The sequence below is a fragment of the Aythya marila genome (assembly GCF_965140915.1).
Source record: "Aythya marila genome assembly, chromosome: 7".
Taxonomy (NCBI): domain Eukaryota; kingdom Metazoa; phylum Chordata; class Aves; order Anseriformes; family Anatidae; genus Aythya; species Aythya marila.
In genome coordinates this window covers 18,514,322-18,538,011 of record NC_139048.1, presented here as the reverse complement: position 1 = coordinate 18,538,011, position 23,690 = coordinate 18,514,322, and the positions used below count along the sequence as shown (strand labels likewise).

General features: G+C 39.9%; 2 protein-coding genes across 3 annotated transcripts in view; one reads left to right on the top strand and one right to left on the bottom strand.

Annotated features, from left to right (window-relative positions):
- Window positions 1-14,952, top strand: part of WDFY4 (WDFY family member 4) — a 129,320-nt gene extending 114,368 nt beyond the window's left edge. The window contains exons 56-62 of the mRNA XM_082765209.1: window positions 108-265; window positions 2,047-2,205; window positions 6,023-6,202; window positions 9,455-9,637; window positions 10,280-10,367; window positions 12,680-12,791; window positions 13,871-14,952. Coding sequence (XP_082621335.1) covers window positions 108-265; window positions 2,047-2,205; window positions 6,023-6,202; window positions 9,455-9,637; window positions 10,280-10,367; window positions 12,680-12,791; window positions 13,871-13,937 — 947 coding nt within the window. The 3' untranslated portion in view covers window positions 13,938-14,952. The remainder of the gene's footprint in view (window positions 1-107; window positions 266-2,046; window positions 2,206-6,022; window positions 6,203-9,454; window positions 9,638-10,279; window positions 10,368-12,679; window positions 12,792-13,870) is intronic.
- Window positions 1-23,690, bottom strand: part of VSTM4 (V-set and transmembrane domain containing 4) — a 79,765-nt gene that overhangs the window by 23,227 nt on the left and 32,848 nt on the right. Inside the window, exon 8 of one of the 2 annotated variants that reach the window (XM_082765211.1) lies at window positions 21,939-22,815. The exons of the other annotated variant lie outside the window; for it this stretch is intronic. Coding sequence (XP_082621337.1) covers window positions 22,690-22,815 — 126 coding nt within the window. The 3' untranslated portion in view covers window positions 21,939-22,689. Of the gene's footprint in view, window positions 1-21,938; window positions 22,816-23,690 lie in introns of those variants that run through there. 2 annotated transcript variants of the gene reach the window in all.

Below are 23,690 nucleotides of genomic sequence, written 5' to 3'. Positions count from 1 at the left end.
ATCCCAGTTGTGGGGCATGCCAGCCCCACCACAAAGCCATGTAAGGCAGTAAGTTAATGTTAGTGTTTTAAAGACAACAGAATTAAATATGTTCTCTGTCTTGTCAGACTATCCCAAGGGAGCTATTGGACACATTGTTCATACTGAGAAGGGCATTCTGGCTGTTGAAAAAAATAAAGTGTTGATTCCTCCTCTTTGGAACAAAACGTTCTGCTGGGGATCTGAAGACTTCACCTGCTGCTTTGGCAACTATGGGTCTGAAAAGGTAAATAGAAAAAGCCTAAGCATTTCAGAAATGGATGTTATGTTGTGGTCTGTCTTGTTTGGGTACCCAGTTGAGAGGCCGTAGGGGAGCTGATTTTGGAGAGTGCTCTGCGTGACTTTTTGCAGTCAAGTTTTCTGAGGATTCTCAAGTTGGATATTCCAGTGGAGTACAAAATTATTTCACTGTTGAAAAATGTGACTTTTTCCCTCTAAATGATCTTGAGTTTTCCTTCAAGTGACTTTGTTGTCTGTCACAATGAAGGAGAAACCTCATTTCATAGGTTGTAAGGACAGTACAAGGTCTTCTGGCCCCCAATTAGAAATTTCATTGTGCAGAACTTTCTGCTGGAATTGAGATAGGACCATCTGTCAATTCCCCTCTGGCTCCCAAGCTCAGCCCAGTGCATTCATTCAACATCATAATGTCCCCTAATCTAGACAGTTAATACTCTTACTTCTTTGCTGTTAAAAATCAAGGGTCTGTGTCACCACACTGCTGGCTAGGGCACTGGACAGATACAGTTCTCTACCACAAACACACTGATATTGCACGTGTTTGGGACAACGTTATGATGTGCAAAGACATCCAAGTTAGCTTGGGTATCAAAATAGCAGAATTAGTCATTCATCAAAATACTAGCTTGGGTATCAGAGCATACCATATCGTTATATTTTTACAGATATATCCACAGACACTGGACATGAGGAAAAACATGAGATTTATTTTTACTTTCTGATTTCTGTAAAATCAATGATTTTTTTCCCACTGATTTTCAATATAGCAAATTAAAATTGGTGCTCAGTAACTTATAGTGCTGCTGTAGGTGTAAACTTCTTGCTTAATGTCTTCTGGTTGACTCAGAAGAAAGGAAGTTACAGAATCATGGTGGTTGTTCTTGGTTTTTTTCCTCCAAAGATCAAGGTACCATTAAATGTTCTGGTACTGCTCAAAAGTCAGGGTGTCACTGAGCCTCTTGCAGTGATTATACAGTTACTATAAGAAGTAGTTGAGGGATCAGCTTGAATCTCTATTGGGACAACAGTGCCTCTGTTGAAAATATATTGAAGATATACTAGAAATATATTGTTGCCTTCATTGAAGTAGTAAAGGTTTGTTTTGTCCATGGTACGATTTTTGTAACTGTGGCATCCAGGTTCAGCAGAATCATTAGCACTGTGCTGTCATCCCCATTGAGTGTGAGAGAACTAATGCAGAACATGAGTGGAAGAATGTTTGTGCTGTAATTGCAGCAGTGTAGAGTTGGTTTAGGCCAGCTTGGTACTGCTAGCAGAGCAGTTGGCCAGAATGGAATTTAGTGCTTTGGCTATTCAATCCAAGTATGACAAAGATGTAGCTGAGCCTGGCACTAACTCTGTTAGCGGTGGCAGTCGTAACCTGCGCTTTGTTATTAATCTACATTGAATGTTTGCATACTGTTGCTATATGGTGGCAGAACAAATTTGCCTGAAGCTATGTAGGAAGTCTGTAGCACAAGAGGGGCTGAAACTCTGTTGTCCTAAGACACTGACCTTTATCCACCCTTCCTGTTTGGTCCCAAGAGTCTTGCACAGCTGCATGCAGCCACAGTGTGTGCATATACATAATACATACATAATACATGTATACAGCTGTGCTGTCAAAATAGAGACTTGGGATAAGATGAGCTTTTCTTTCCTGGGTTAAAAGAGGCTCAGTTCTGAAAATTAAATCTGCCATTTGGTATTAATAAATGCATGGTATCACCAGATGAGTTTTTGGCTGAAAGTTGTTTTCTCATACAGAACATGACTACGTTTGAGTGCATGGCAGACTGGGATAAATGCCTCTGCGCTGTGTGTCCTTCAGCAACTACCATAATCACATCTGGAACAAGCTCAGTTGTGTGTGTCTGGGAACTTTCTTTGGTCAAGGACAAAGTAAAACATCTGAACTTGAGACAGGTGAGTACCGTGACTCTTGGTACAGAAATTTAATAAAAAGCAAAGAGCAAATTTCTTTCTGTCAGAAAATTGGAAGAGAAAACATGCTACCGTGAATCAAAAAGGCATAAAAAGGTGATAACGTAAAATAATAATAATAATAATAATAATAATAATAGGTATAATGCTAAAACTTGTTGTCAGGTCAGGAGCTGATTATATGCCTTATACCCATACCTTATATATTATGCTTGGTGGGTTTTGTTTGTTTGTTTGTTTGTTTTGCCTTGGTAGCATTACCTAAATTTACAGTGATAGAAGAAACAGTGACAATAAGGCATGTCCTCCAGCCAACCTTTGGATTATTTTCAAAAGCCAGTATTACCTGGAGATGGTTCTAGTTCTTTTTCGGCTGCTAGAGCAGTGGGCAGGATCTCCAAAACACCCTGTCAACTTAGCTGATGGGGATGAAGGCTCGGCTAGGTAAAGCCCTTGATACTTCTCCCTCAAACAGAATTCAGAACTTCAAAGGTTTGTCTATCACTCCACGAGGTAGGGAAAGATCCCTACAGTTATATTGTTTGTGACCTTGCTGTCCATGGTCCTTTAGTGTTTGTTGATTTGGAGCTCATCTGTAGTCACCCAGCAGCTGTATTAAATGCTATTTCATTTGCAAAAGTGAACAGTGAGTTCCCAGCTTTACAAGAAAATCTGGAGTACTATCATATCTGAAAGGCATTGTGTGACCTCTCTTCCTTAAGAATTAAAGAGACACAAAACTCTCTGCTACTCTTAGGCAAACTAATAATGGGTTCATTGATCAGCAAGGAGGTCTCCAAATTCTTGTTCTAGAGTTTTGTTCTGTTTATCTGCTCTGGAGATACTCAGGAGCTATCTCAGTGCTTTCCGGACCTGGAGCGAAAAATATTTTATTTGTCATTAAATAATGTGAAAACATCTATGTCTGCTGGGAGGCCAGAGAAGTTCCTAGACCTACACTTATCTGATGTTTTTGGATGTTGAAATTAGGAAGAAAACTGTTTAGAGCAGCTTCTCTTCTGAGTTCTGTGTTTCTTTCTTGAGAAGTCAAAACTAGGAGGCAAAATCTTGAGTGACGACCTTTTAATCTCTCTGCTTAGTATTCCAAGCAGAGGTGGACATAGAAACGGAAGAAATAGCAGCAGAGAAAATCTAAGCAGTAATCTTCATAAACATCAAAATGATACTATTCTGGCGATCTGTTCGAGTTTCAGGCATCTAACTGAAGAGGCTCTTCCATCTTCAGTATAATACCCTTCCCTTTAACAATATAAAATCAGCTTCGCTGATGTGTTCAGCTGTGATTAATCTGATATTACCCAAGGTCCTCAAAATGGCATGAGGTCATACAGTGACAAATGCTGTATTTTCTTCCTTCTCTTTGCTTGCAGAGACCTTTTTTTTTTATAATGACTGGTGTAGATATAAATTCGAATTATGGTTCTAAATGTCTTCCAGTGAATTACATGCTGCTTTCATGTAATTCACTGTTTCGTGGTGGCCGTTTTTTTTTTGTTTGGTTGTTTTTTTTTTGTTTTGTTTTTTGTTTTTTTTTTTCTGAACAACAACAAAAAAATTGTATCATCTTTCCTGAGAGAGTGAACTTTGCTTAAGTAAAGCTGATGTGCTATAAAGTGGATGCTATTCACTTATCAGCTGTCTCATGGGACCGACACATTCTGGTTTGGAATGTAGTAAAGTGCAGAAACTATATTTCAGCATAAAAAGTCACTTTTCCCTCTCTAGCAGGGACTGTTTCCACAGTTTTGTGGAACACTAAAGATTGAGCATAATAGCCTCGGTATTGATCTGTGCAATTTACCAGTTCCCTCAGTATTCATGAACACAGCAACCCATGTGATCCACCCCCCAGAATTTCTGGGCCGAATGAAACACCAGGCTGGGAGAAGCATCCGGGCAAGCTGTGGTTTGTGTGCTGTGCTGACTTGTCAGGAAGGTACTGAACATAGCTGTGAAGTATCTGTGCCCATGCCAGCCAGTTACATTGGATGGCCAGAACTTGGTTTTGTTTTGTTTTGTTTTTATTTGTGAATTTACTGTGGAGACAGGCCTCACAGTTCTTTTCCCCATTAAGGGAAAACCTTCATGAAGAAAAACAAGAAGACGTTACAGATCTACCAGCACTTGCACTTGACTGTTTTTGCATTAATACATATCAAAATACTGGTAGATCAAAGCTGAAATTTTAACTGAGCTCTGATCTATCCTTCTCTTCCATGTTCAGCTTGCATTTAAAGTACTTCACCACCAAGTCTTTCTGAGTTAAAAAAAGGAGAAAGGGGTTGATGAAAATTTGTGTAGGACCTTAGCTTGTCTTGGCAGTGAGAAGGTTGTCACAGAGGGTACATTTCCTTTCCTTTCCTTTCATTCTTTGGAGGAATGAGAAGGAATTTGGAGCTCTTGAACCTGCTTTGTCACAGCCTAGTTCTGGAGCACAGGCATTAGGCTATGCCCAGCCCTTTGTAAAAAGACTTCCACTGTGAGTTGTAAGCTACTGCTGAGTTGGGAGTGCTTCTGACCTCTGAGGACTGCTGATGGAGACGCCATTTTGTGCCAGTATTTTTAGCTGATGATTCTCTTCAATGGAATACATTGCAAGCTGGAATTCATCCCTTGCAGTTGCAGGTCACCTTCAGTAGGTCATAGCTGCAGCTCAGCTTCTTCTTCAGTGGATTCATGTTTGAATACTGTTATCCTAATAACTTTGGCGAGTGGCAGCACATGTTAGCTAGCAAGAGTTCAGTCTGATATTCACAGACCGGAAAAGAGTATGAGATGTGTTCACAAAAATCATTCGGGACATGTGGCTGTCCTGCTCTGTGACTGTCTCTGAACTGAGACAAACCCTGAAAATGTGTTAATTAAGTCATGTAGAGAAAGCCAGCAGGGAATATGCATTTACTGTTAAAACCAACATTAAAACTGTTGGATCGGACTTTTCACAGTAAGGCAGTTAATAATTGAGCCCTGAAAGGCTTTTCAGGAAATCTGTGAAGGACTCTATCTCTGTTGCCCTACAGGCTTTAATGTCATTGGTGGTTATGCAGCAGAAATGTATGCTGCTGTCACTTGAGAGTGCTGCATTACACAATTGTCATCAGTCTATTCCTGTTCACGACTTCTCTGACATTAAATTGCCTAAAATATAGTCTTTTTTAATGAAACTGTTTAAAGCTAAATTAAACTGGGTATTCTGTGTATCTCTGGAACCTAGAAAACAGAGGAAGGATGTTGGATAATGATGAATGAGAGAAGAATTTTTAAAGCAAAAATAAAAACAAATGCTGTTTTTATTCTGATTTAAAATTGGAAAAATGTTAGTACTTGTTCAGAAAAACAGAAAGAAAAGTCTGGGAAGGTCACTGAAATATATCTTAAGTTTTATTTCAAAATGATTTAAAAATTTTGAGAAATAATTCTCAAGTCCAAATTTTACTTGCTTAAGACTGCCTTAACTGAATTTATTGATGATTTGCATACAAACTACTGTGGTAGAATCTGAAACATATGCCAAAGGCCAGAGTTGAGTTGTTTTACCTGATTTACCATGCAACCTGGGGCAAGTCATGTAATCTCTTGGATACTCAACTTTCCTCAACCATGAGTTGAGGAAAAGGATGGTTCTAAAAGAATCTTTGTGGTTTCTACTTCATGCGCTATTTGGCTCTCCAAAGTGTGACTTGTTTGCTTATTCTTGCTAAGTAAATGGCCATAGAACTGCAGTTCCCTAGTAAATCAGTCACACACTGTTGTGTTTTGTCACTTTTTTCCCCACCAGGCTCTGTATGGGCACTCTCAGGCAGTGACCTGCCTTGCTGCGTCTGTGACCTACAGCATAATCGTGAGTGGATCTGATGACAGAACCTGCATCATTTGGGACCTGAACCAGCTGACGTACATAACCCAGCTTCCTGCCCATGGGGCAAGTCTCTGTTCTGTTGCCATCAACAATTCAACAGTAAGATCTTCATTTATCATCTTTCTTTTGATGCATCCATGAACATTTCATGATAATTTAATGGGTGCTCTTCACAACATAAAAACATCCTGAGTCTGATACATTGATTTTTTTTTTCTTTCTATAGAGATTGCTAATAGTGTTCTTAATGATAAGAGGGGAGCACTAAAAGCAACGTTTTAGACTGAGTAGCTAAGCAGAAGCATCTTAGGTGGATAGCAGGATTAAAACTCTTTTAGTTTGCAGAACATGAAGTATTACCTTAGTAGCTTCTGGATCTGGCTAACCCATAATCTTATTGCTTTCATTATGCCATTACTTTCTCCTGACGTTCATGCAGCAGACCCATGTCAGTTGAGGAGTTCTGGATCTCAGTCTCCCACCTCAGCTGACAACTTTCTTACACCCTCACAGTGATAGTGTTTGTGTTTTTTTTGTTTATGTGTTTTGTTTTGCTTTTCTTTCCCTCCTGCTGTCAGCTGAGGGGTGTGCTCTTGATAGCAGTGGCTAGGTTTTTGTTTACCAGCAGTGGAAATAATCCTGTTGTGGTCTGGGCCTGGCTGCAATCACATGCATGCTGATAGGAAAATATTTTCTATTGGAGTTAACTGTAAGCACTCTGAATATTATTTTTTTTTCCAACCTTCTACCTCCCAAGAATATTGCTTGTATATTTATATTTTCTGTGCTAATATACCATAGCAAGGTTCCAGGTGCTCAGACAATTTGCGGGTACTGGAGTTTGTACCAAGAGAGGCAAAACTGAATTCATAGCAGTGAGAAAACAACCATACAACTTCACTAACCATACAGTCTGATGACTAGTGATTGAGGGCAGGAATTAAGTAGTCCGTTCAGTGCCACGTCAGCACCCAGCACCAAGGGTCCTGGTTAGTAGTAATATGTGGCCAGGAGCTTCAGCTGGCCACCTCACAGTACTTGGTGACCCCTTGGGAAGGCAGTTGAAACAGTGCCAAGCATTCAGAAATGAGTGGGTGGGATAACATGGGCTTCATACCTCAAAAGCATAGTCTCCTCTTCGTCTTACATACCAACCTACCATTAATGGTAGCCATTTCAGTTGGGAGCTCTTCTCCTAAACTGTCCAAAAATTAAAATAGTTAAACTGATTGGACAATTGTCTGCAGAAAGGTTCATTTAAAGGAAAGAAGCCTTAAGAAAGTATGTTTGATTTATTTATTTCATAATCTGATATTATTTATTATAACATGAAGGTAGAACCAATGCTTCCATTGTGCTAAATTAAATATTTTTTTATACAAAGTGACATTTTTGGTAATGATTTTTTTCCCGGAAAATTCAGAATGTTTTAAAGCAAAGATTTGAAGGAAACAAATTTCCGAATCACTTTTCTGTGAAGTAAGAGCCCTTTACACCTGTTTGTGACATGATTGGTTTTATATTTGCTTTAGCATCTGGAAGCTCCATTTATAGATCCAAACTTCATGGTGTTTGTATCACTTAGGCACAAAGCAAAACAAAGTTTATAAGCTAAGCAGGATTGTAAAAGCTTGCTGTAACTAATGATTTCAGTTTTAAATCTCTGGTCTAGACCTGAAAAATGCTGTAGATAATTACCAAATGAACAGACATGTAGATGAGGTAGCTGACATTTAATCTCTTTAATTATTGGCAACTGTGTTTCAATGTTTCAAACCAAATCTGTTTTATCTTCAAAATCCTGCCCTCCAATGTGAAGAGCCCTTTCCCCAAATCAGGGGTGATGTACAGTGTTAGTTGATTTAAACCAGATGAGCACTGCTAATTTAAGGGCACACCGGTCTTTGCCAGAATCAGATGACTTGGCTGATGCTGTTCTGTTTAACTGGCTCTTAGTACACATCAAGTGTGAAAAATTTGGGTGAAATTTCAGTTAGTATCTCAATCAAAGGGCACTTTTGATAAGATTATTTAAGACTGCAGCATCAGCTTTTGATTCTGTGTGTTCCTTGCCCTGAAGATACCTGTGTATTTGCTCCTTATATGCAGTCCCTGGTAAGACTATCCACCTGCGCTGAAGGAATAGGATTAGATTCAGTTGCAAAGGATGTTTTCTGCATTGGAAGTGCTGCTTGCTCGTTGAATGCTGAGCTGGTCATTGGTCGAATGCAAAACAGTCTAAAAATGCGATGACATTAAGCTCCCTGCGAGGGGCAGAGGAGGATTGTGAAATCACCAAAGGTTTCACAGCTAAGGAGGTAAACTTCATGTCCTTATTTAAGAGAGTGTTTATTTGTAGATCAGTAACATTTAAAAGCACTAGTCCTGGCCCAGAACTTGTGTCAGGCACTGACTGCACAGCCCCTGTCCCTGGTGGAGGCTGAGGTTCAGTCTGTGCTCTGCTGGGCTATGCACTGACTAAAAGCTAAGGGCAGAGCACAGCAGTCAGCCTTCTGTCCTCTTTTCTGTTTTTGTTTGTTTGTTTGTTTGTTTGGTTTGTTTTTGTTTTTTGATTCCTTTGCCATGCTTAAAAAATTGGTAAGTTTGGTGGGCAAGGAGGAGGATTGTTTTGACTGCCTAACCCCAAACTAACAGACAGACTGTTACCTCAAGGTGCAGCCCAACATGTTGTGGCCTGGTCTGTCTGCAAGCTTCCTGTCTGCAGCAGGTGCCCTGGACTGCAGAACAACACTGAGAAGCTCTTTGGTCTCCCCCTGCTCAGTTACAGGAAATGGATGTCAAGGCTGCATTTCTGGTTCATGTGAATCCAGATGTTTCCTTACCCATTTTTTGACAATGCAGCAGGCTAACTGTATCTGTTCTGTCTCCACATTCTTTTGCACCAGTGAATCAAGGTAGTTTTGGCAGAACACAACTAGAACACAACTGAAAAACAAGTGTTGAGGCGTGCCTGTTTCCAAGGAGGTGTGAAGAGGTGCTGGGACACTTACAACAAAATATGTTAAGTAATTAAACGATTTAGAACAAGACAGACTACAGGAGGGGGCAGGTGGACATGAAGGCATGATGTTCTGCTGATCTTTGTAGCCTTGAGGTATTTTGCAATGGGAAGTGTCATTTAAAATAACATCAATTTCTTTTACTTTATGAATGGTATCTGTTTTTCTAGTGCAATTCAGTAAATACTTTCTGCAGAATACATGAATGCCTCCACAGTTTGAACCAGAAGTTTACTGCTGATTTGGCTCCATCTACATCCATTATCTCTGCCCTCCTGAGAGGAGGATGAGTGTGCAGGATCTTGAAACATTGCCTCTTGCTTTGTTACAGGGTGATATTGCCTCTTGTGCTGGATCCTACCTATATTTGTGGACAGTCAATGGCCAGCCTCTTGTAAGCATTAACACCACCTGCAGCCCTGAAAGCCGTGTTACTTGTTGCTGTTTTGCTGAAGTGATGGATTGGGACACACGCAGCATCGTCATCACAGGAAGCACAGATGGAGTAGTGAGGGTAGGTGGACAGGGAAGAGAAAAGAAACATCCTAATTTAGTGTAGACCGGAGGCAGAATTTTGCATCCTGAATGGTGGGGCAGAGCTGCTAAAAGCCTGTGTTTGGGAGTTCCCGGGAGAAACAGTTCCTTGGGGAGAACTTAGTACCTGGCTCTTCTGCAGCACTTGTTAGTGGATGGCAGCACATTGCTTAAAGAATTTGTTATGTGTTGCCTTTGTTTTATAAATGGAGACACTGAGGTGGTGAGGAAATACCTTAGGTTCACTTTTACATGGATCAATACCACAGACCTCTGCAGGATCCATAGCTTCTGAGAGTTGGTTCACAGCTTAGTTCATTAAATCATACCTTCTCAAGAGCAGAAGTTTGCTGCTGGTTCCACCTCCTGTCTGGTGGAAGAGCTCCCTGGGTAACTGGGATCCTGGCTAGCACATCAGACCTGCACCCTTGCTAGCTACATGCATACGTTTCTTCAGTGTGACACCCTGCAGCATAGTGGCAGAGGGAGAGAGAACACTGCCAAGCCCTGCTCTGATGATCAAAATCCAATTTTCAGCCCTTGCTGGGAAGCAGACATCCACATCTCATGTCATTGTGTTGTTATAATCCATGTTATTCTCCTTTTTCCCTCACTGACACAGCTGTGGAAGACTGAATACACTGACAGCCCAGGCCAAGCTGATGGACTGAGCTCACAGAGAGGCGCCATGGAAGAGGCAAACAGCACAGGTATGACTCCAGGGTGGACTGTGAACTGAATTGGGACTGTTGCAGACCTGGTTCTGTTGTGAGGAGGAAAAGGATGTGGGAGCACAGTGGTGTGAATGGGAGATGGTTTGGGAACTGGTGTGGTGGTACTGTAACCAGCAGTGGTAGTGGGTAGCCACTGTCCTATGTTAGGGAGACAGAACAGTGCTCAGCCACCAGTCTTTTGGGTAAATCCTGTCTGGATGAAGCTGGAAGGTTCTTTATACGTTTTGTCAAGCTTGACAGCTTGATAGGGGCTTTGAGCAACCTGGTCTGAAGGTGTCCTTGCCCACAGCAGGTGTGTTGGAATTAGATGATCTTTAATGTCCCTTCCAATCCAAACCATTTGTGATTCTATAACCACATTTCTACATATGAAACTAAGGAACTCCAGAAAGCGCATTCCTTTCACACATCTACTGATGGCCTGTACTAAAGTGTCCTTGGATGTCAGAGTGGGCAGTGCCACGTTCTGTCCTGGGATGAAACAGGGAAGTTTGTTCTCTTTGTTGTCTTAAACGAGGTTGGAGGTTCTCCAGACTTGTGGGAGTCCAGCAGTAGGCCTTATTGCATGGTGCTATATTTCCAAGGCTATGCCAAGCTGAAGCTGATGCCCTGGAGTTCTTGCAGAGCAGCCAGGATTAACAAGACGATGGGGCTACAGTGCTGACTGGTATTAAAAACAACTCAAGCTCACTACTGTTCTAACAAATACAGGAGCTGAAACCTGCCAGGGAGCTTTAAAGGCATGTTCTAATAGCACAGCTTGCTTCTGTTCACAGCACGTTTTATAAAAGGAAGGAATTGTGTTGTTAGTATGTATAATTTACACCACTTATTTGCTGTGATCCTCATTAGGCATTCTCTATTGCTTCAATTTTAGGCACACAATTTGCATAAAGATAGAGTTGTAGATGTAACATCTGCATAAAAAGATATTATACGGTAATTGGGCATTACCACTGAGATCTTCAGAAGTGCTCTTCATGGAACTTGGCAACTTGGCATCTACGTTACTTAGATTGCTATGTGAAAATATTTATATGTACAAAGTCATATTGGAAATGCCAAACCACATGCCCATCCTACCTTTTGTCATGTTTCTGAGAGTAGCTAGAGCCAGATGCTTCTTGGGAAGGGAGCAAGAACACCAGAGATGCTAGATGTGAGGCAGTCTGGCTCGGTAGCTGTATATTTGGTTTCATTGTGGTCTCTAACCAGAGATTGCTGCAAGTCAAAACATGAGATTTAACATTCCTTCCAGAATATTTGTAGCACTCAGTAGTCACTTTGCAGATTCTTCTTACATTTAGAAGTATCTGGTTCATTTTAAGAATTTCATAGAATTTGGTCCTTAACTTCCTGTGGCAGATACTTCCATGTCTCTTTTACTCAGGTACAATTGCACAGCAATTGTCTTTGAGCAGACTGAGACCTTGGCTATTTTTAAAAAATCAGACCTTCTTAAACAGTATTCCAAACAAGGACTTAAAAGCTGCCCATGGGAACAGAGCAGAATACTCCAGTTTGTGCCTTTTTAAGAGACATGCATTGACATCTGTTGATGGGTACAATGTACTTGTTCTCATACAAGTGTAAGAAAGCCTGTTCTCAGATGCATACAGCAACAGTGTTCTTTAGTAAAGAGTTGAGGAGTGTGATCAGAGCAGTGATATGCTCCCTCAAAGTGTTCAGATGATTTCAGAATTACTTTAAATGGCCAAATATTCCCACATGCCATTCTATATGTTAAAGAAAATAAAATTAATACAAAACACAAGTCATTAAGAAGACCAAAGTAACTATGATCGAATTATTTTGTTAGGTGTGTGTGAGTGTGTATGTATGTGTGTATGTGAAATGTTCTCAGCATTTAATTATTGGTTCTGTTATGAGCAGATTTAGATAAGTTGATAATACCAGGGCTTTATGTAATTTCTTTTTACTAGGCAATTATGGGCTGTATTATATCCTGGCAGCAAGGTATTGTGGGGCATCTTATTAAGCACAGAGCCAGTGAAAACTGATGAACAATTTTGCTGAACTAGGCATGCAATTTAGAAAGCAATAATACACAAATCCAATTTAGCACACAATTGATACAGCTGCACGTCAGCACATGTAACTATCATAGCCACAAATTAAATTGGGATGGGCCTATTTTGCAACAGCACAGGCTGAGATTAAATATATTTGTTCTCAACTTAACAACTTGCTGACCGTAAATAATAACAATCCCTTCCATGCTGCCCCCCAGACACATTCTAAATATTTATTTTTAAACCACACAACAGGTAACAAGAGTGGAAAACATCTTGTTCTCTGTCGGGAACTGAATTCCAGCCTTGCCTTGACTGGAAAACCAAGTAAGAACAGCCCAGCAGTGACAGCACTTGCCATGTCCAGGTACGGTCCTGTCCTTTGCATTGTAGCATATGCCCGGCAGAGGGCACCGCAAGAGCCTCAGTGTCTCCACTGATCTGTCCTAAATCCTCAGGTTATTTTAAAGTTTGTATTTCTGCTGGTTTTTGTCTGTTTGTGTGTTTTTTGTGTGTGTGCATGTGTGTTGTTTGTTTGTTTGTTTAATCTTGGTCAAATGCAGTCATTCTGGGAGCTGGCCTGGCTGATGGTATTAAGTGAAGGGTGTTGGGATACTCAGTGGTCTGAGAAGAAACAGCCCTGAAGAAATCGCAGCTTTCGGGTGGAATAGCTGTATAGATCAATAGCTGCTGCACTGTCTTTGCATCATAGAAGAAACAGTGTCCTAGGAGTTTCTGGGGATGCTATGTCCTTAATGAAATATAAACTGGAAGTTTTTGGCTAATGGACAACTTTGTTGAACTGAACTCAGTTTGCACAGCCAGCAGTATTTTAGTTTACTCAATCCCCCTCCCACAGTGTCATCTGGCTGTAATATTTGTTGCTATCTTCTATCCCACGATGTTGCAATGTACTGTAAAACAGCTGCTGCCTTTCTCTCTAGAAGTGCTGGCATTTTGATAGTTGCTAAAATGATTCCTATACTGTCTGTGCTGAGATTTAGAGCACTCAGTGTGATACTTATATGCATGGAAAGTGGATAAGTTTTGGGGGAGGGTGGAGGGGGGGGGTGGTTAGTTTGATCAGTGTTGATGACACCATGTGCAGCAGAGATTTCAATGGCTGAAGCCATTAGATTATGTGCTGACAAGCCTGAATTCTGATGCTGGCCACCAAATTTATTAACATTCACAGATTTTCAGGATCAGAGGAGGGTAAAAGTTCCTGATTTGGCAAGATTATCCGCAGCTAACCCCTTGAAATACAGGACAGTTTGGATCTGTTTCTAAGTTCAGTCTTTTGTATAGTCTAGACCATTGTTCTTCAAACTTAATGTTAGAGGTTAATCTGCTCCCTTGAATGTTGCATCCTCCTAATTGCTGCATATACAGGAGAAAGTCTTGATCCTATTTGCATCTCATTCTTAAATATTTTTCTTTCTCAAGAAATTCCTCCAAGCTCCTAGTTGGCGATGACTGGGGAAGAATCTGCTGTTGGTCTGTGGATGGGTAGGAAGAAATAGTCAGGACTCATGTTTTCAGCCTTTTGGATGGAGAGAAAAGTGCCCATCAGAGCATGAAAAAGTTGAAGTCAGAAGATAATTACTGGGGACTGAATCTCAATGGAATTGTTGGAATGACCACACAGTCAGCTCTGATTGAAATCAAAGACTGGACTCCAAAAGTGTAGGAAAGACACTGACAGACATACACATAGACAATGAGAATTCACAGTATTTGACGTGGTAAAACTTCTGTATTTTAAATGTTATTTTAAATACTGTATTTTGCATAATTCTTTGTATCTCACAAATAATTGCTATCAAATAAAGCAGTCTAGATTTCTGTGAAAGAGCAATGTAGCTTAATAAAATGAATATATACTAATTTTAATACTATGAGGTCAAAACACACTGAGGCTTCAAACTGATGTTAACTGTGTTCATAGCAGAATCTTTGTTCTTACCAACACACAAGTATGTTAGTATCTCTGTTCCTGCTATTCCTCATTCCCTGAAAAATGTATGCATCCATTCAGAAAACCTGTTTTTTTGCAAAGTGAAGGTAAGAACTCCTAGATGCCACATTGATAGCAGTGCCTTCATCCAGCTCAGCTGTAAGCATGTTACAGCATAGTCTTTAGTTTCCTAATCTGATTTACTGTGTTTTTTGTTTGTTTGTTTGTTTGTTTCCCCACAGTGATCTGACACAGCTGTTCAATGTATTCTTTCTTTCACTTCCATTTCTACCTTCTTTCCTGTCATGATGCCATCTGGAATATCAGCAACATACATCAGGATTTACCTTCATAATGACTCTGCATAATAGAAGTGGGTATTTGTAGTATAAGAAGGTTGAGGCCATAATCTAATACATTTAAATGCCATTTATGTCTCTAGCTGAAATGAAGAAAGTGTGAAAAATCAAGGTCTCTCTCATTTTTTGAGAATTTGAAGGAGCTATATTGGTGATAACTGCCCCTCTCCTCCCACCTTATGAGGAACTGCTGCATGCCAAAATCCTGGTGCTTAGAAACTTGTCAGTATTATTATGAGGAATCAGGAGTAAAAAAGATGAGTTTTTTACTAGTCTCCTCTAACTATAACAACTTTCTTCTTCCTGTAGGGTACTGCTTTGTTCACATCTTGTCTTCAAATTATGTTGCTGAATGAGCAAGGCTTCCTCTGGCAAACAGCTGCTTTCCTAACAGAGTGCTGAGACAGCCCCCCCACCCCCTATGCTCTGTCTAACCTCCATCAAGAGTGAGGTAATTGCCTGTGGAAAATGTAGTAATTAGAAGTTAGCTCATGATGCAGACACAAGGAAGGCTGCATTATGTCTACACCGATGACCTGGCTGGTTATCTTTCCTAACCTCCAAGTACCTGACTTGATGATTCAAATACCATCCTCGGTATTGGTGCTTGGCAAAACAGACCCTGAAACTAGGCCTAAACACATCTTTTTTTTTTTTTTTTTTTTTTTTTTTGCAATCAAAATAACCCTATGTTGCAAAGGTTGTTTGTGCCCGTCTTTCCTGAGAACTGGGGAAAGCTCAATTGCCATAGAATTCAACAAAATTAAGTACACTCCTTCTTTCCTCTTCCATCTCTCCATATTCCTTAAAAATAAGCTGTGATTTGGCTACATAGCAGGATATGTACTCCTGTCAACTATGTATACTGCTTTGCTGAAACATCATCAAGATGATTAAGAGCCATGGAAAAAGCTCACTACCAATGCTTTCATTTTACCTAGTAGGCATCTTGATAGCTGGCTAATTACATGTTCCTTTAGCATTTTCATGCAGCCTCTTTTTGCCAATAGTTGATATCCACTTTTTTAGACCTGGCATTGGCATCTACTTTGCTGCCTGGGTAGCAGCATTAATGGTTCCAGAGCTCTGGATACCAGTTTTTCTTTGTCAGGTATGAGAAGAGACCACTCGAAGCTGTGGGTTAACTGTGCATGGATTTGACAGGCTTATCTCCTTGTGCTTTACATCAGTTCTCTTGTGCTTCTGAGAGAAGGACAAAGTGCATTAGCTGTTATTTTGGATTGCAGAACAAATCCAGAATGTGCATGTGAATGTCAGTCAGCAGGTTACAAATGAAAGTCTTCATGAGTTAAGGTTGTTTAGCAACAAACAAGTCCTTTAAGAAGTAGTATATTTGAGACTTGCATCTATCTAGCACCTGGGCAAGTTCTTCTCTGCTGCTGCACTCTTCAGAAATTTAGTCTGCTGAAAAAAACTCTGAATTTTGGAGTATAGGTTCTGGGCCATCATCTCATGAGGCTGTTGGTATCTTCCAATTTATTGAGAAATTCTTTGTTTTTCCTCTATCTCCAGAGGACTTTTTCCAGTCATAAGTCATGGAAAGAAATGCATGCTGCGGGTACCAAAAACACCACTCCTTGCTTGGCAGAGCTGAGGCACACATACCACAGTCATTTCCTAGCTTTGATGTAGCCAGCGTCTGTGTGACAGTGGTACAATGTCACCTGATCATTTTCCTGCAGGCATATGACATGAAGTAATAGTTAGAAATTTCTAATATACAGTTGAACGATTGTCTGAAACCTATCCTTCTGCAAACACCTTCTTTTATATTTGTGCTGGGCTCCTGTGTATTTGGTAGATGATGAATGTACATTAAAGTCTGTCAGCCCTGCGTGTGGAGATAGCTTTCAATGACATGCAGACAAGGCCTGCTTTCTGTCTTATGATATGATACTTATTCTCTAATGGCTGCATGAGATATAGGGGAGGCAGATCTAGAATATGCTTGAAAATTTAGCAGGTAGAGCAATTTCACAGCAAATGCTTTCAGCGTAACTCCATCACTACCATAAGTGGCACAATGCAAGCATCACCAGAGTGTTGTAATTATCTCGGAAGCAGCTTTTGCAGGGGGTAAGTAGTTCAGGGTGAGAATTACCCTTGAAAGAAATCCAATGCCATTAGGATAAGAAGTACAGAATTAAGGCATTAATTAAGGCAGAGTTTTAACTCTGCCCCATAGGGAAGCCAAGAAGAGAAATACGGAACAGCACAACTTTTATGTGACTTTAAAAAACAATTTAATTGGGGACAATAAACCCTAAAATGCCTTAATCACACTTATTGCACAGACCATGAGGTTTCCTTGTTTTGCAACAGAAGTCTTACAAATGCTACAGTGAGCATTAAATACTGTCTGATTTCTGTTGCTTTCTATTGACTAATAAACACTAGTGAAGCAATATTTGCAGAGCTGCCTACGCACTGCAAGGCCTTTGTCTGCTCATATAAAAAGAAATTGCTCAAACCTTTTTTTGAAAAATCCATGCAAACTAATCTGTAACTACAACAGAAAGTTCCCCATGACTGTCACCACGTGCTAGTGCTTCCAGGTCCTTTTCATGCATGGATCTCAGAGCTTGTTACAAGGGGAAACTGGTAAGCAGATCATCTTACTCAGGATCTCATATTGCTGTCACAAGGGAAGTATCTGAGAGCCTTACGAGCTAAAATCATTACCAGCAATATGCTAATGTCTTATGGGAACCTATTATCCAGAACCAAGTAGGCTTCAGGAGTACATCAGGATCTTGGTAACCATTGGTAGTATTTGCTGCAATGAATACTGAGCAAATTGTGAGCATTTACACAGCCATCTCTGGATGAATGCAACAGGAATGTTGGAAGTTAACCTTGTTTCATGTCAGAAATTGTCTCCTTGTTCCGTTTGGACAGAAGGCTTTAAGGACTGTGTTTCTTCCTCCTACATCTGTTGCCTGGCCAGGTGGGACATGGAGGAATTATGCTTCCCTAGCCACTCCAGTTTTTGTGGGATGGGAGTGAGCACAGGGATTAAACTGTTGGAATGAGCAGTGAGAGTGCTCTGTAGACACTTGTGTGTTCAGTCCATTCCCTGTGGTCTCCTGACTGTGGAGGCCTCCAGTGGAAAAATAGTAGTAAGTTAAATTTCTGCCAGTGTCTGTGTTGAGACAGACACACTTAATTTACTTGCACTATAGGACTAACCAAAGTAAAATACAAAATGTAGTAATTTACGGTGACATCTTTGGATGTCACAGTTGCAGAGCACCAGATCTGGTAAGCAAGCAAAAGTGCTATCTATTGCAACAGTGGAACCATGCATGTTTTAAACAAGGGATGCCAGTAGTGTTGTTGAAATAACTAGAGCTGCTGCCACCCTACAAGTTAATTTGTTTGGAAGGTTAAATCCTTATTTGCTCCAAAGGCTTTGTTTACCTAGCAAACTGCCCTCTGCCTGTAACCCAGTTTTTGTTGACTTTGGTTCTGTAAGGACTCAATTGCTGCCTTACGGGATTTACTATCATGTGTTTTTCATGGTGGGTGTGAGACTCTGGGCAGCTTTTGACTCTTCAGAGTCTGATTATGAGCTGAATATGTACTGTGTGTTTGGGCTGTATATTTACAGGCCCTTCCCTGTGGCAATGCTGGGACTATGATAAGTGGGAGGAGGCCCACTAGAAATCTACTCAAGCAGGTCTAATTGTACCAAATAGAACGGCTCAGTAGAGTGGAAAATAGTCCTCATATATCTACTCGAAGAAGATAATGACCTTTTAAATAACAGAAGCAATTTTATTTCAATACCCCAATTACTCCGAACTCTCAAATGTCAAAGTGCTGGGCACTTTCAAAATAACTTAATTTAGACATTTATAGCACTTAGACACTGCTAGTTTCTTATATAACCTAATTATGGGTTGTACAGGAAATTGCAAAGCATCCCAATTAATGTTATTTTTTATAGTGATACATAGAAGTGGCCTTTGCCATTTGCTGTTGTCATGTGCACAGTGATTTACTCATTTTGGCTTTTCAGCTAGTTTCCTGGCACGACACAGCTCTTCTATTCTCTGCTCTTTGAGAACAAGCAAGGAGGAAGCAGAGGTAGAAATGTGTGTAGCTATGTTTTTCCCTGGGGGACTTGAAGGGCACATGTTCCAGAGACAGTGGAGTGCCATTGCAAGGCAGGACTATTTAAGGAATAGAGTTGCCTTATAGAATAATAACAGCTGGCTAGCAACTTTGTTGATCCTCTCTGCTCTGAGTACTTAGGCCAGGATTCTCCATTTGCCTCTCTACCATGGGACTAGTACAGTGGAACAATGATTGTAAAGCTGCTTAACTGACTGCCTGAAAAACCTCTTCACAGACAGTGCTGTCCAATTTCCCTTCTAGTTCCTACACACAGAGAGCAGAATTGCAGGTGGAGGAAGTGTTATAGTACCTCTGAGCAGTGTTCACCATTTCCTACTGCTTGTCTGCTTTTTATGGTAGGGGGAGGACGCATGGCCCGTTACCATGTTTGAAACTGATATCTGTTGCCCATTCCATTTTTTTTTTTTCTTTTCCCACCCCCTGTGGTGTCCTGGTTCTTGTGCTGTGCTTCCCTCCAGTGTCAAAAGAAACCAGTTAGCAGCCAGAGAATTTCCTGGAGGCCTTATTTTTCCTGAGGATAATCCAAAAGTATCAATGTTTAATTTCTCAAGGAAAAATTTGGAGCTATGTACTGCATCTGCTGTCAACTGTGCCCAAATGCCATTCAGAGGAAGGCAAAAGCCCCCAAAGGTGGTCTTCTCATGGGGGATTCTCAATGTACAGAGCCATGATGTGCTGTTGTGTTCTCATTCACTTCTTTATTGCGAAATATTACTGTTTGATTTTAACTTAACAACTCAAACAAAATCCAAGAAGGAAACTTTGAGTTGAACTCAACAGCTTGTGTTCAAGAGGGCCACACAGAGCAGGCATGCAGGGAGGTGAGAAGTGCCTTTCCCCAGGGTTTTTCTCTAAACAGGCCCAGAACCCAGCTGAGCATGCACATGACCTCCAACTTCCCTGGTGGTAGGTGCAGGAGAGTCCCAGGCTCTGCGCAACAGGGAGAAATGTGACTGCAGTGACTATTTGCTAGCTACTGAAATGAAAACCCGAGCAGATACCAGCTGGAGGCTTTACAAGGGCTTCATTTCTGACTGGGGCAGTCAAAGACTGAAAAGCCTCTGAGGATTTTGCAAACTTCCCTGCAATGCTGGTAAGGAACGGCAGAGTTAACATAAAATGGCGGCAGGACTCTTGGCCTACCTACTGTTACTCAGTCAGAGCATGTTGCTTCAAAATTTAGCCTCTTAGCAGAAATACTGGAGTATGCAATAACTACCAAATTCACTGAAAGGAGATGAGGTAGCAAGAGAGAAGGGTTGTTTTGGAGCTATGGCATGTTTTGTGCAGGTGTTTCAGCAGGCTTTTTCCTTTGTGGCTTATGCTCCAAATGGGATTTAGAAGCAAGCTCAGAACCTGACCTACCCATTGCCTGAATTTCCAGCATTTCCTCTGGAATAATTTGGTTACTCATTTCAAGAAAAGTAGTGTCAGGAATCGTTTGTTCTTTATATGAAGAAAGCCAAACTCGGTGTCTTCAGTTCTTCAACTGACATGCAGTCTTTCTATCTGCTTTACCTCACAACCAAGGTAAATAAAATTGAGACATACTAAGTGTTGAACAAAGCATGCCAAATAAGAATATTTCAGATGTGCAAGAAAGTCCAAAGAGCAATTGTTATCTGCTAGAATTTAGGATTTCTTATGTTTTCACCCTGACAAGTTAGACTGAAGCCCCAAATGATCTTTGCAATCTAGTATTGCTCACCAGAGGTGTTTTGGAGAAGTCCTAAAACAAACAAACACACACACACACACAAAAAAAAAACAAAAAACAAAAAACAAACAAACAAAAAAAAAACTTGTTCTACATATCAAATAAGAAATAAGACCTCAGCCGGTTTAGTCCTGCTATGGCCAAACCCTAGCTAAGGACACAAGTTGATTGAACTTCTTAATGAAGAGAACCCCACAATTAAGTTACAGTTATTCTAAACGAAATAATTTGCTTGTAATTACAGATATAGCATTCCTGCCACACCTACCAATTAGAAAGTTGTAATAAAGAGTGATAAAACACCCCTTCCCTGGGCTGCAGAATCAACCCCCACACAGCCTGCGACACTAATATGATTTACTCCTATTTGCTGATGGAGGATTCTGGCAATAAAATTTAATGTGGAGGAACAAGGTGCATTTAACCAAAGCTGTAAACATCTCTAATTCTGTTTAAAGCTATAGGGTGCAGTACATTAACATTTAACAGTCTGACACTAAGTCGGTGTGAAGCTAATAGAGCTGTATTTGTTAAAATTTCAGCACTGGGCCATGTTTTACCAATGACAACAGAAGGAGTAACCAAAATTTTGTGACTCAGCAGACTCCAGTTGTTACTAAATATAGTATTAAGAGTCTTCATGGGAGCTCCTATCGTAAAAGAGCAGTGGACCACATATAGCTCTGCTGCTGTTCTGCTATAGCCAGAGGGAGGTGGGCCAGAGTGAATTCTGTCTTGTGTTTCCTGCTAAAAGGAGCTAAACCCAACTCATTCTACGTTTCTCCCATTAAAGCCTGTTACACTTGGTGAAACTTTCTTCTCCGTATTCTTTCAAGTGAGTTGCTTTTAAACTTAAAGTTGTACAATTAATTTCAAGGGACAGGATGATGTTTTACTTTCTCCAACAATATGACCCTCCTTTCACTCGGATGGTCTGTTGCCTTTCAGGATTCTGTTGTCATCTGAAGTCAGTCACAAATGGAAAACTTTTTAAAATCTTGGGATTTTCTGCAGAATGAAAAAGTCAATTACCATCTCCTTGGATTGTCTTTATGTCAAGTATGAGATGAAAACATGTCTTCATATCATTCTCTAGCAAGCAATAAATCCTATAAAGACTGAGAGAACTTATCTCAGCAAAAAAGGTAATTTATTTACATCAATTAACTATTATTATGGGGAATTAGATATGAAGCATAAACAAGAACATATAAAATATTAATACAAAAAGAATGGTATTAATTAAAATAATGGCTATAAACATACAGTAGTGGACTTTTCTGAACAATGGGCATAATGGCCAGTTGTATGTAAAAGCAGAACTAAAAAAAACATAAAACCCTGGAAAATGTTCCCAAACTATAAATATTATTCCTCAAATTGATATGGTTTAACTAGGAATGTTTCCATTGGATTATTTTGAAGTGTTTGATTTTAAGCACTGAAGTAGGGCTTCACTAAAGGTAATGTAAGATGCAATGTCATTCAGAAAGAAAATATAGAAACCATACTTTTTTTTTTTTTTTTTTTTTTTTGGGGGGGGGAGGGTAGAAGGCAGAAAATGTAATTCTAGCTTTCCTTTTACTGTGGAAAAACAAGTGTTAGATTTACTGAATTATTATTTTTTGATGGGATAAACAGCAGCAGTTGGTTGAATTTCCTGGTGAATGGTCCTCATCTTGAGAAGCAGGCTAATGTGCATGGATCCTGCCACTAGTATTTCCGCGGCTTGCTCAGATGTCCATGTTTGCAGCTGGACTTGTTGCATTAGTGTCAAAGAAAGAATAATGATTAGCATTGAAAATGACCCAGGTGGAACTTAGTATCCTTTTAGTTGGGGAAGGGGAGGGGCAAACACTACAGGGGTGGGGTGTCTCTGGATGTCACTTGTAGACCAGCTGCTTTTTCTATGATTGCTTTCAACTACATTTTGTATAAAAGACTCATAGAATTATAGAAGCACATGAACAGCAATAAAAAAATATGGACATTTGTATGATCTTTATAAATAAACAGCACAGCAAGAATTAAATAGAACACAGACAAAGGACATTTATACAGGCATGAACTGCTACAGCTTGTTCTCCTCAAACAGTATCTGTGCGTAGACTGTTGTACTGGGAATGCCTTTGGCTTCCTGAATTGGCTTCATAAGTTCAAGTTCAGCGTATGTTAAATTCTCCTCTGCAATTTTTGGCTAGGAAACAAACAACAAATTACAGTTATAATGTCATTATCGTTAAATGTAAAAGTCACTTCAAATATTCTATAGAATGGGGTGTGTTTCTTCTCTCACAAATGCTAGTTCTACTCTGCTGTTAATAAGCTTACTCTGCGCCAGTTAGTTCAGATATGATGAAATAAAAATAATTTTTTAAAAGGAAACATTTTTTAAGGAAATAGGAGATAGGATTTTTAGCTTCACATCCAATTTCTCCTTGTTTCTTAAACATAGATCGCTTTAATTTGACAGTTCAAATAGTGCACATTTGAAATATGTATATTAGCAACATGCTTGGTCACTTTTATCTTATATTTCCCAATTTAATTTTAGCTATTCACAAATTCCACAATTTGAAATATATGTGCCAGATTTGCTTCCCAGTTACATCTTTAATCACTGACAGTCACAGTACCTCTCACTATGTTTCTTAACAGAAAAAGTGTGTTAATGTTCTGCATAAGGTGGCAAAAAAGTTGTTTGAGTTGTTACTGTCATTCCAGTAGGATTTCTCCACTTTTGTAAATTGCTGTGGCTCTGTTGTCCTCAAGTTTAAGACTAAAATGGACTATTTAAAAATATATATTTTGGCTGATACAAAAATACCAGCCATGCAGTCTGTTGCAGTCACAAATTTCTACCTTATAGAAAAGTTTGCATTTCTAAGACCAAGAAAGGTTTTCTCAGTTGTAAATTGAAAACTAACTCAAAGTTTATAAACCAGGGTTTCCATATGGTATTTAAGCATTATAGTGGGAAAAAAAAAAAAAAAAAAAAGAAAAAAAAAAAAAAGAAAAAAAAAGTATTTTCCAGTGGCAAGTTTCCTTAGGTTTTATTTACTGCTATTTATT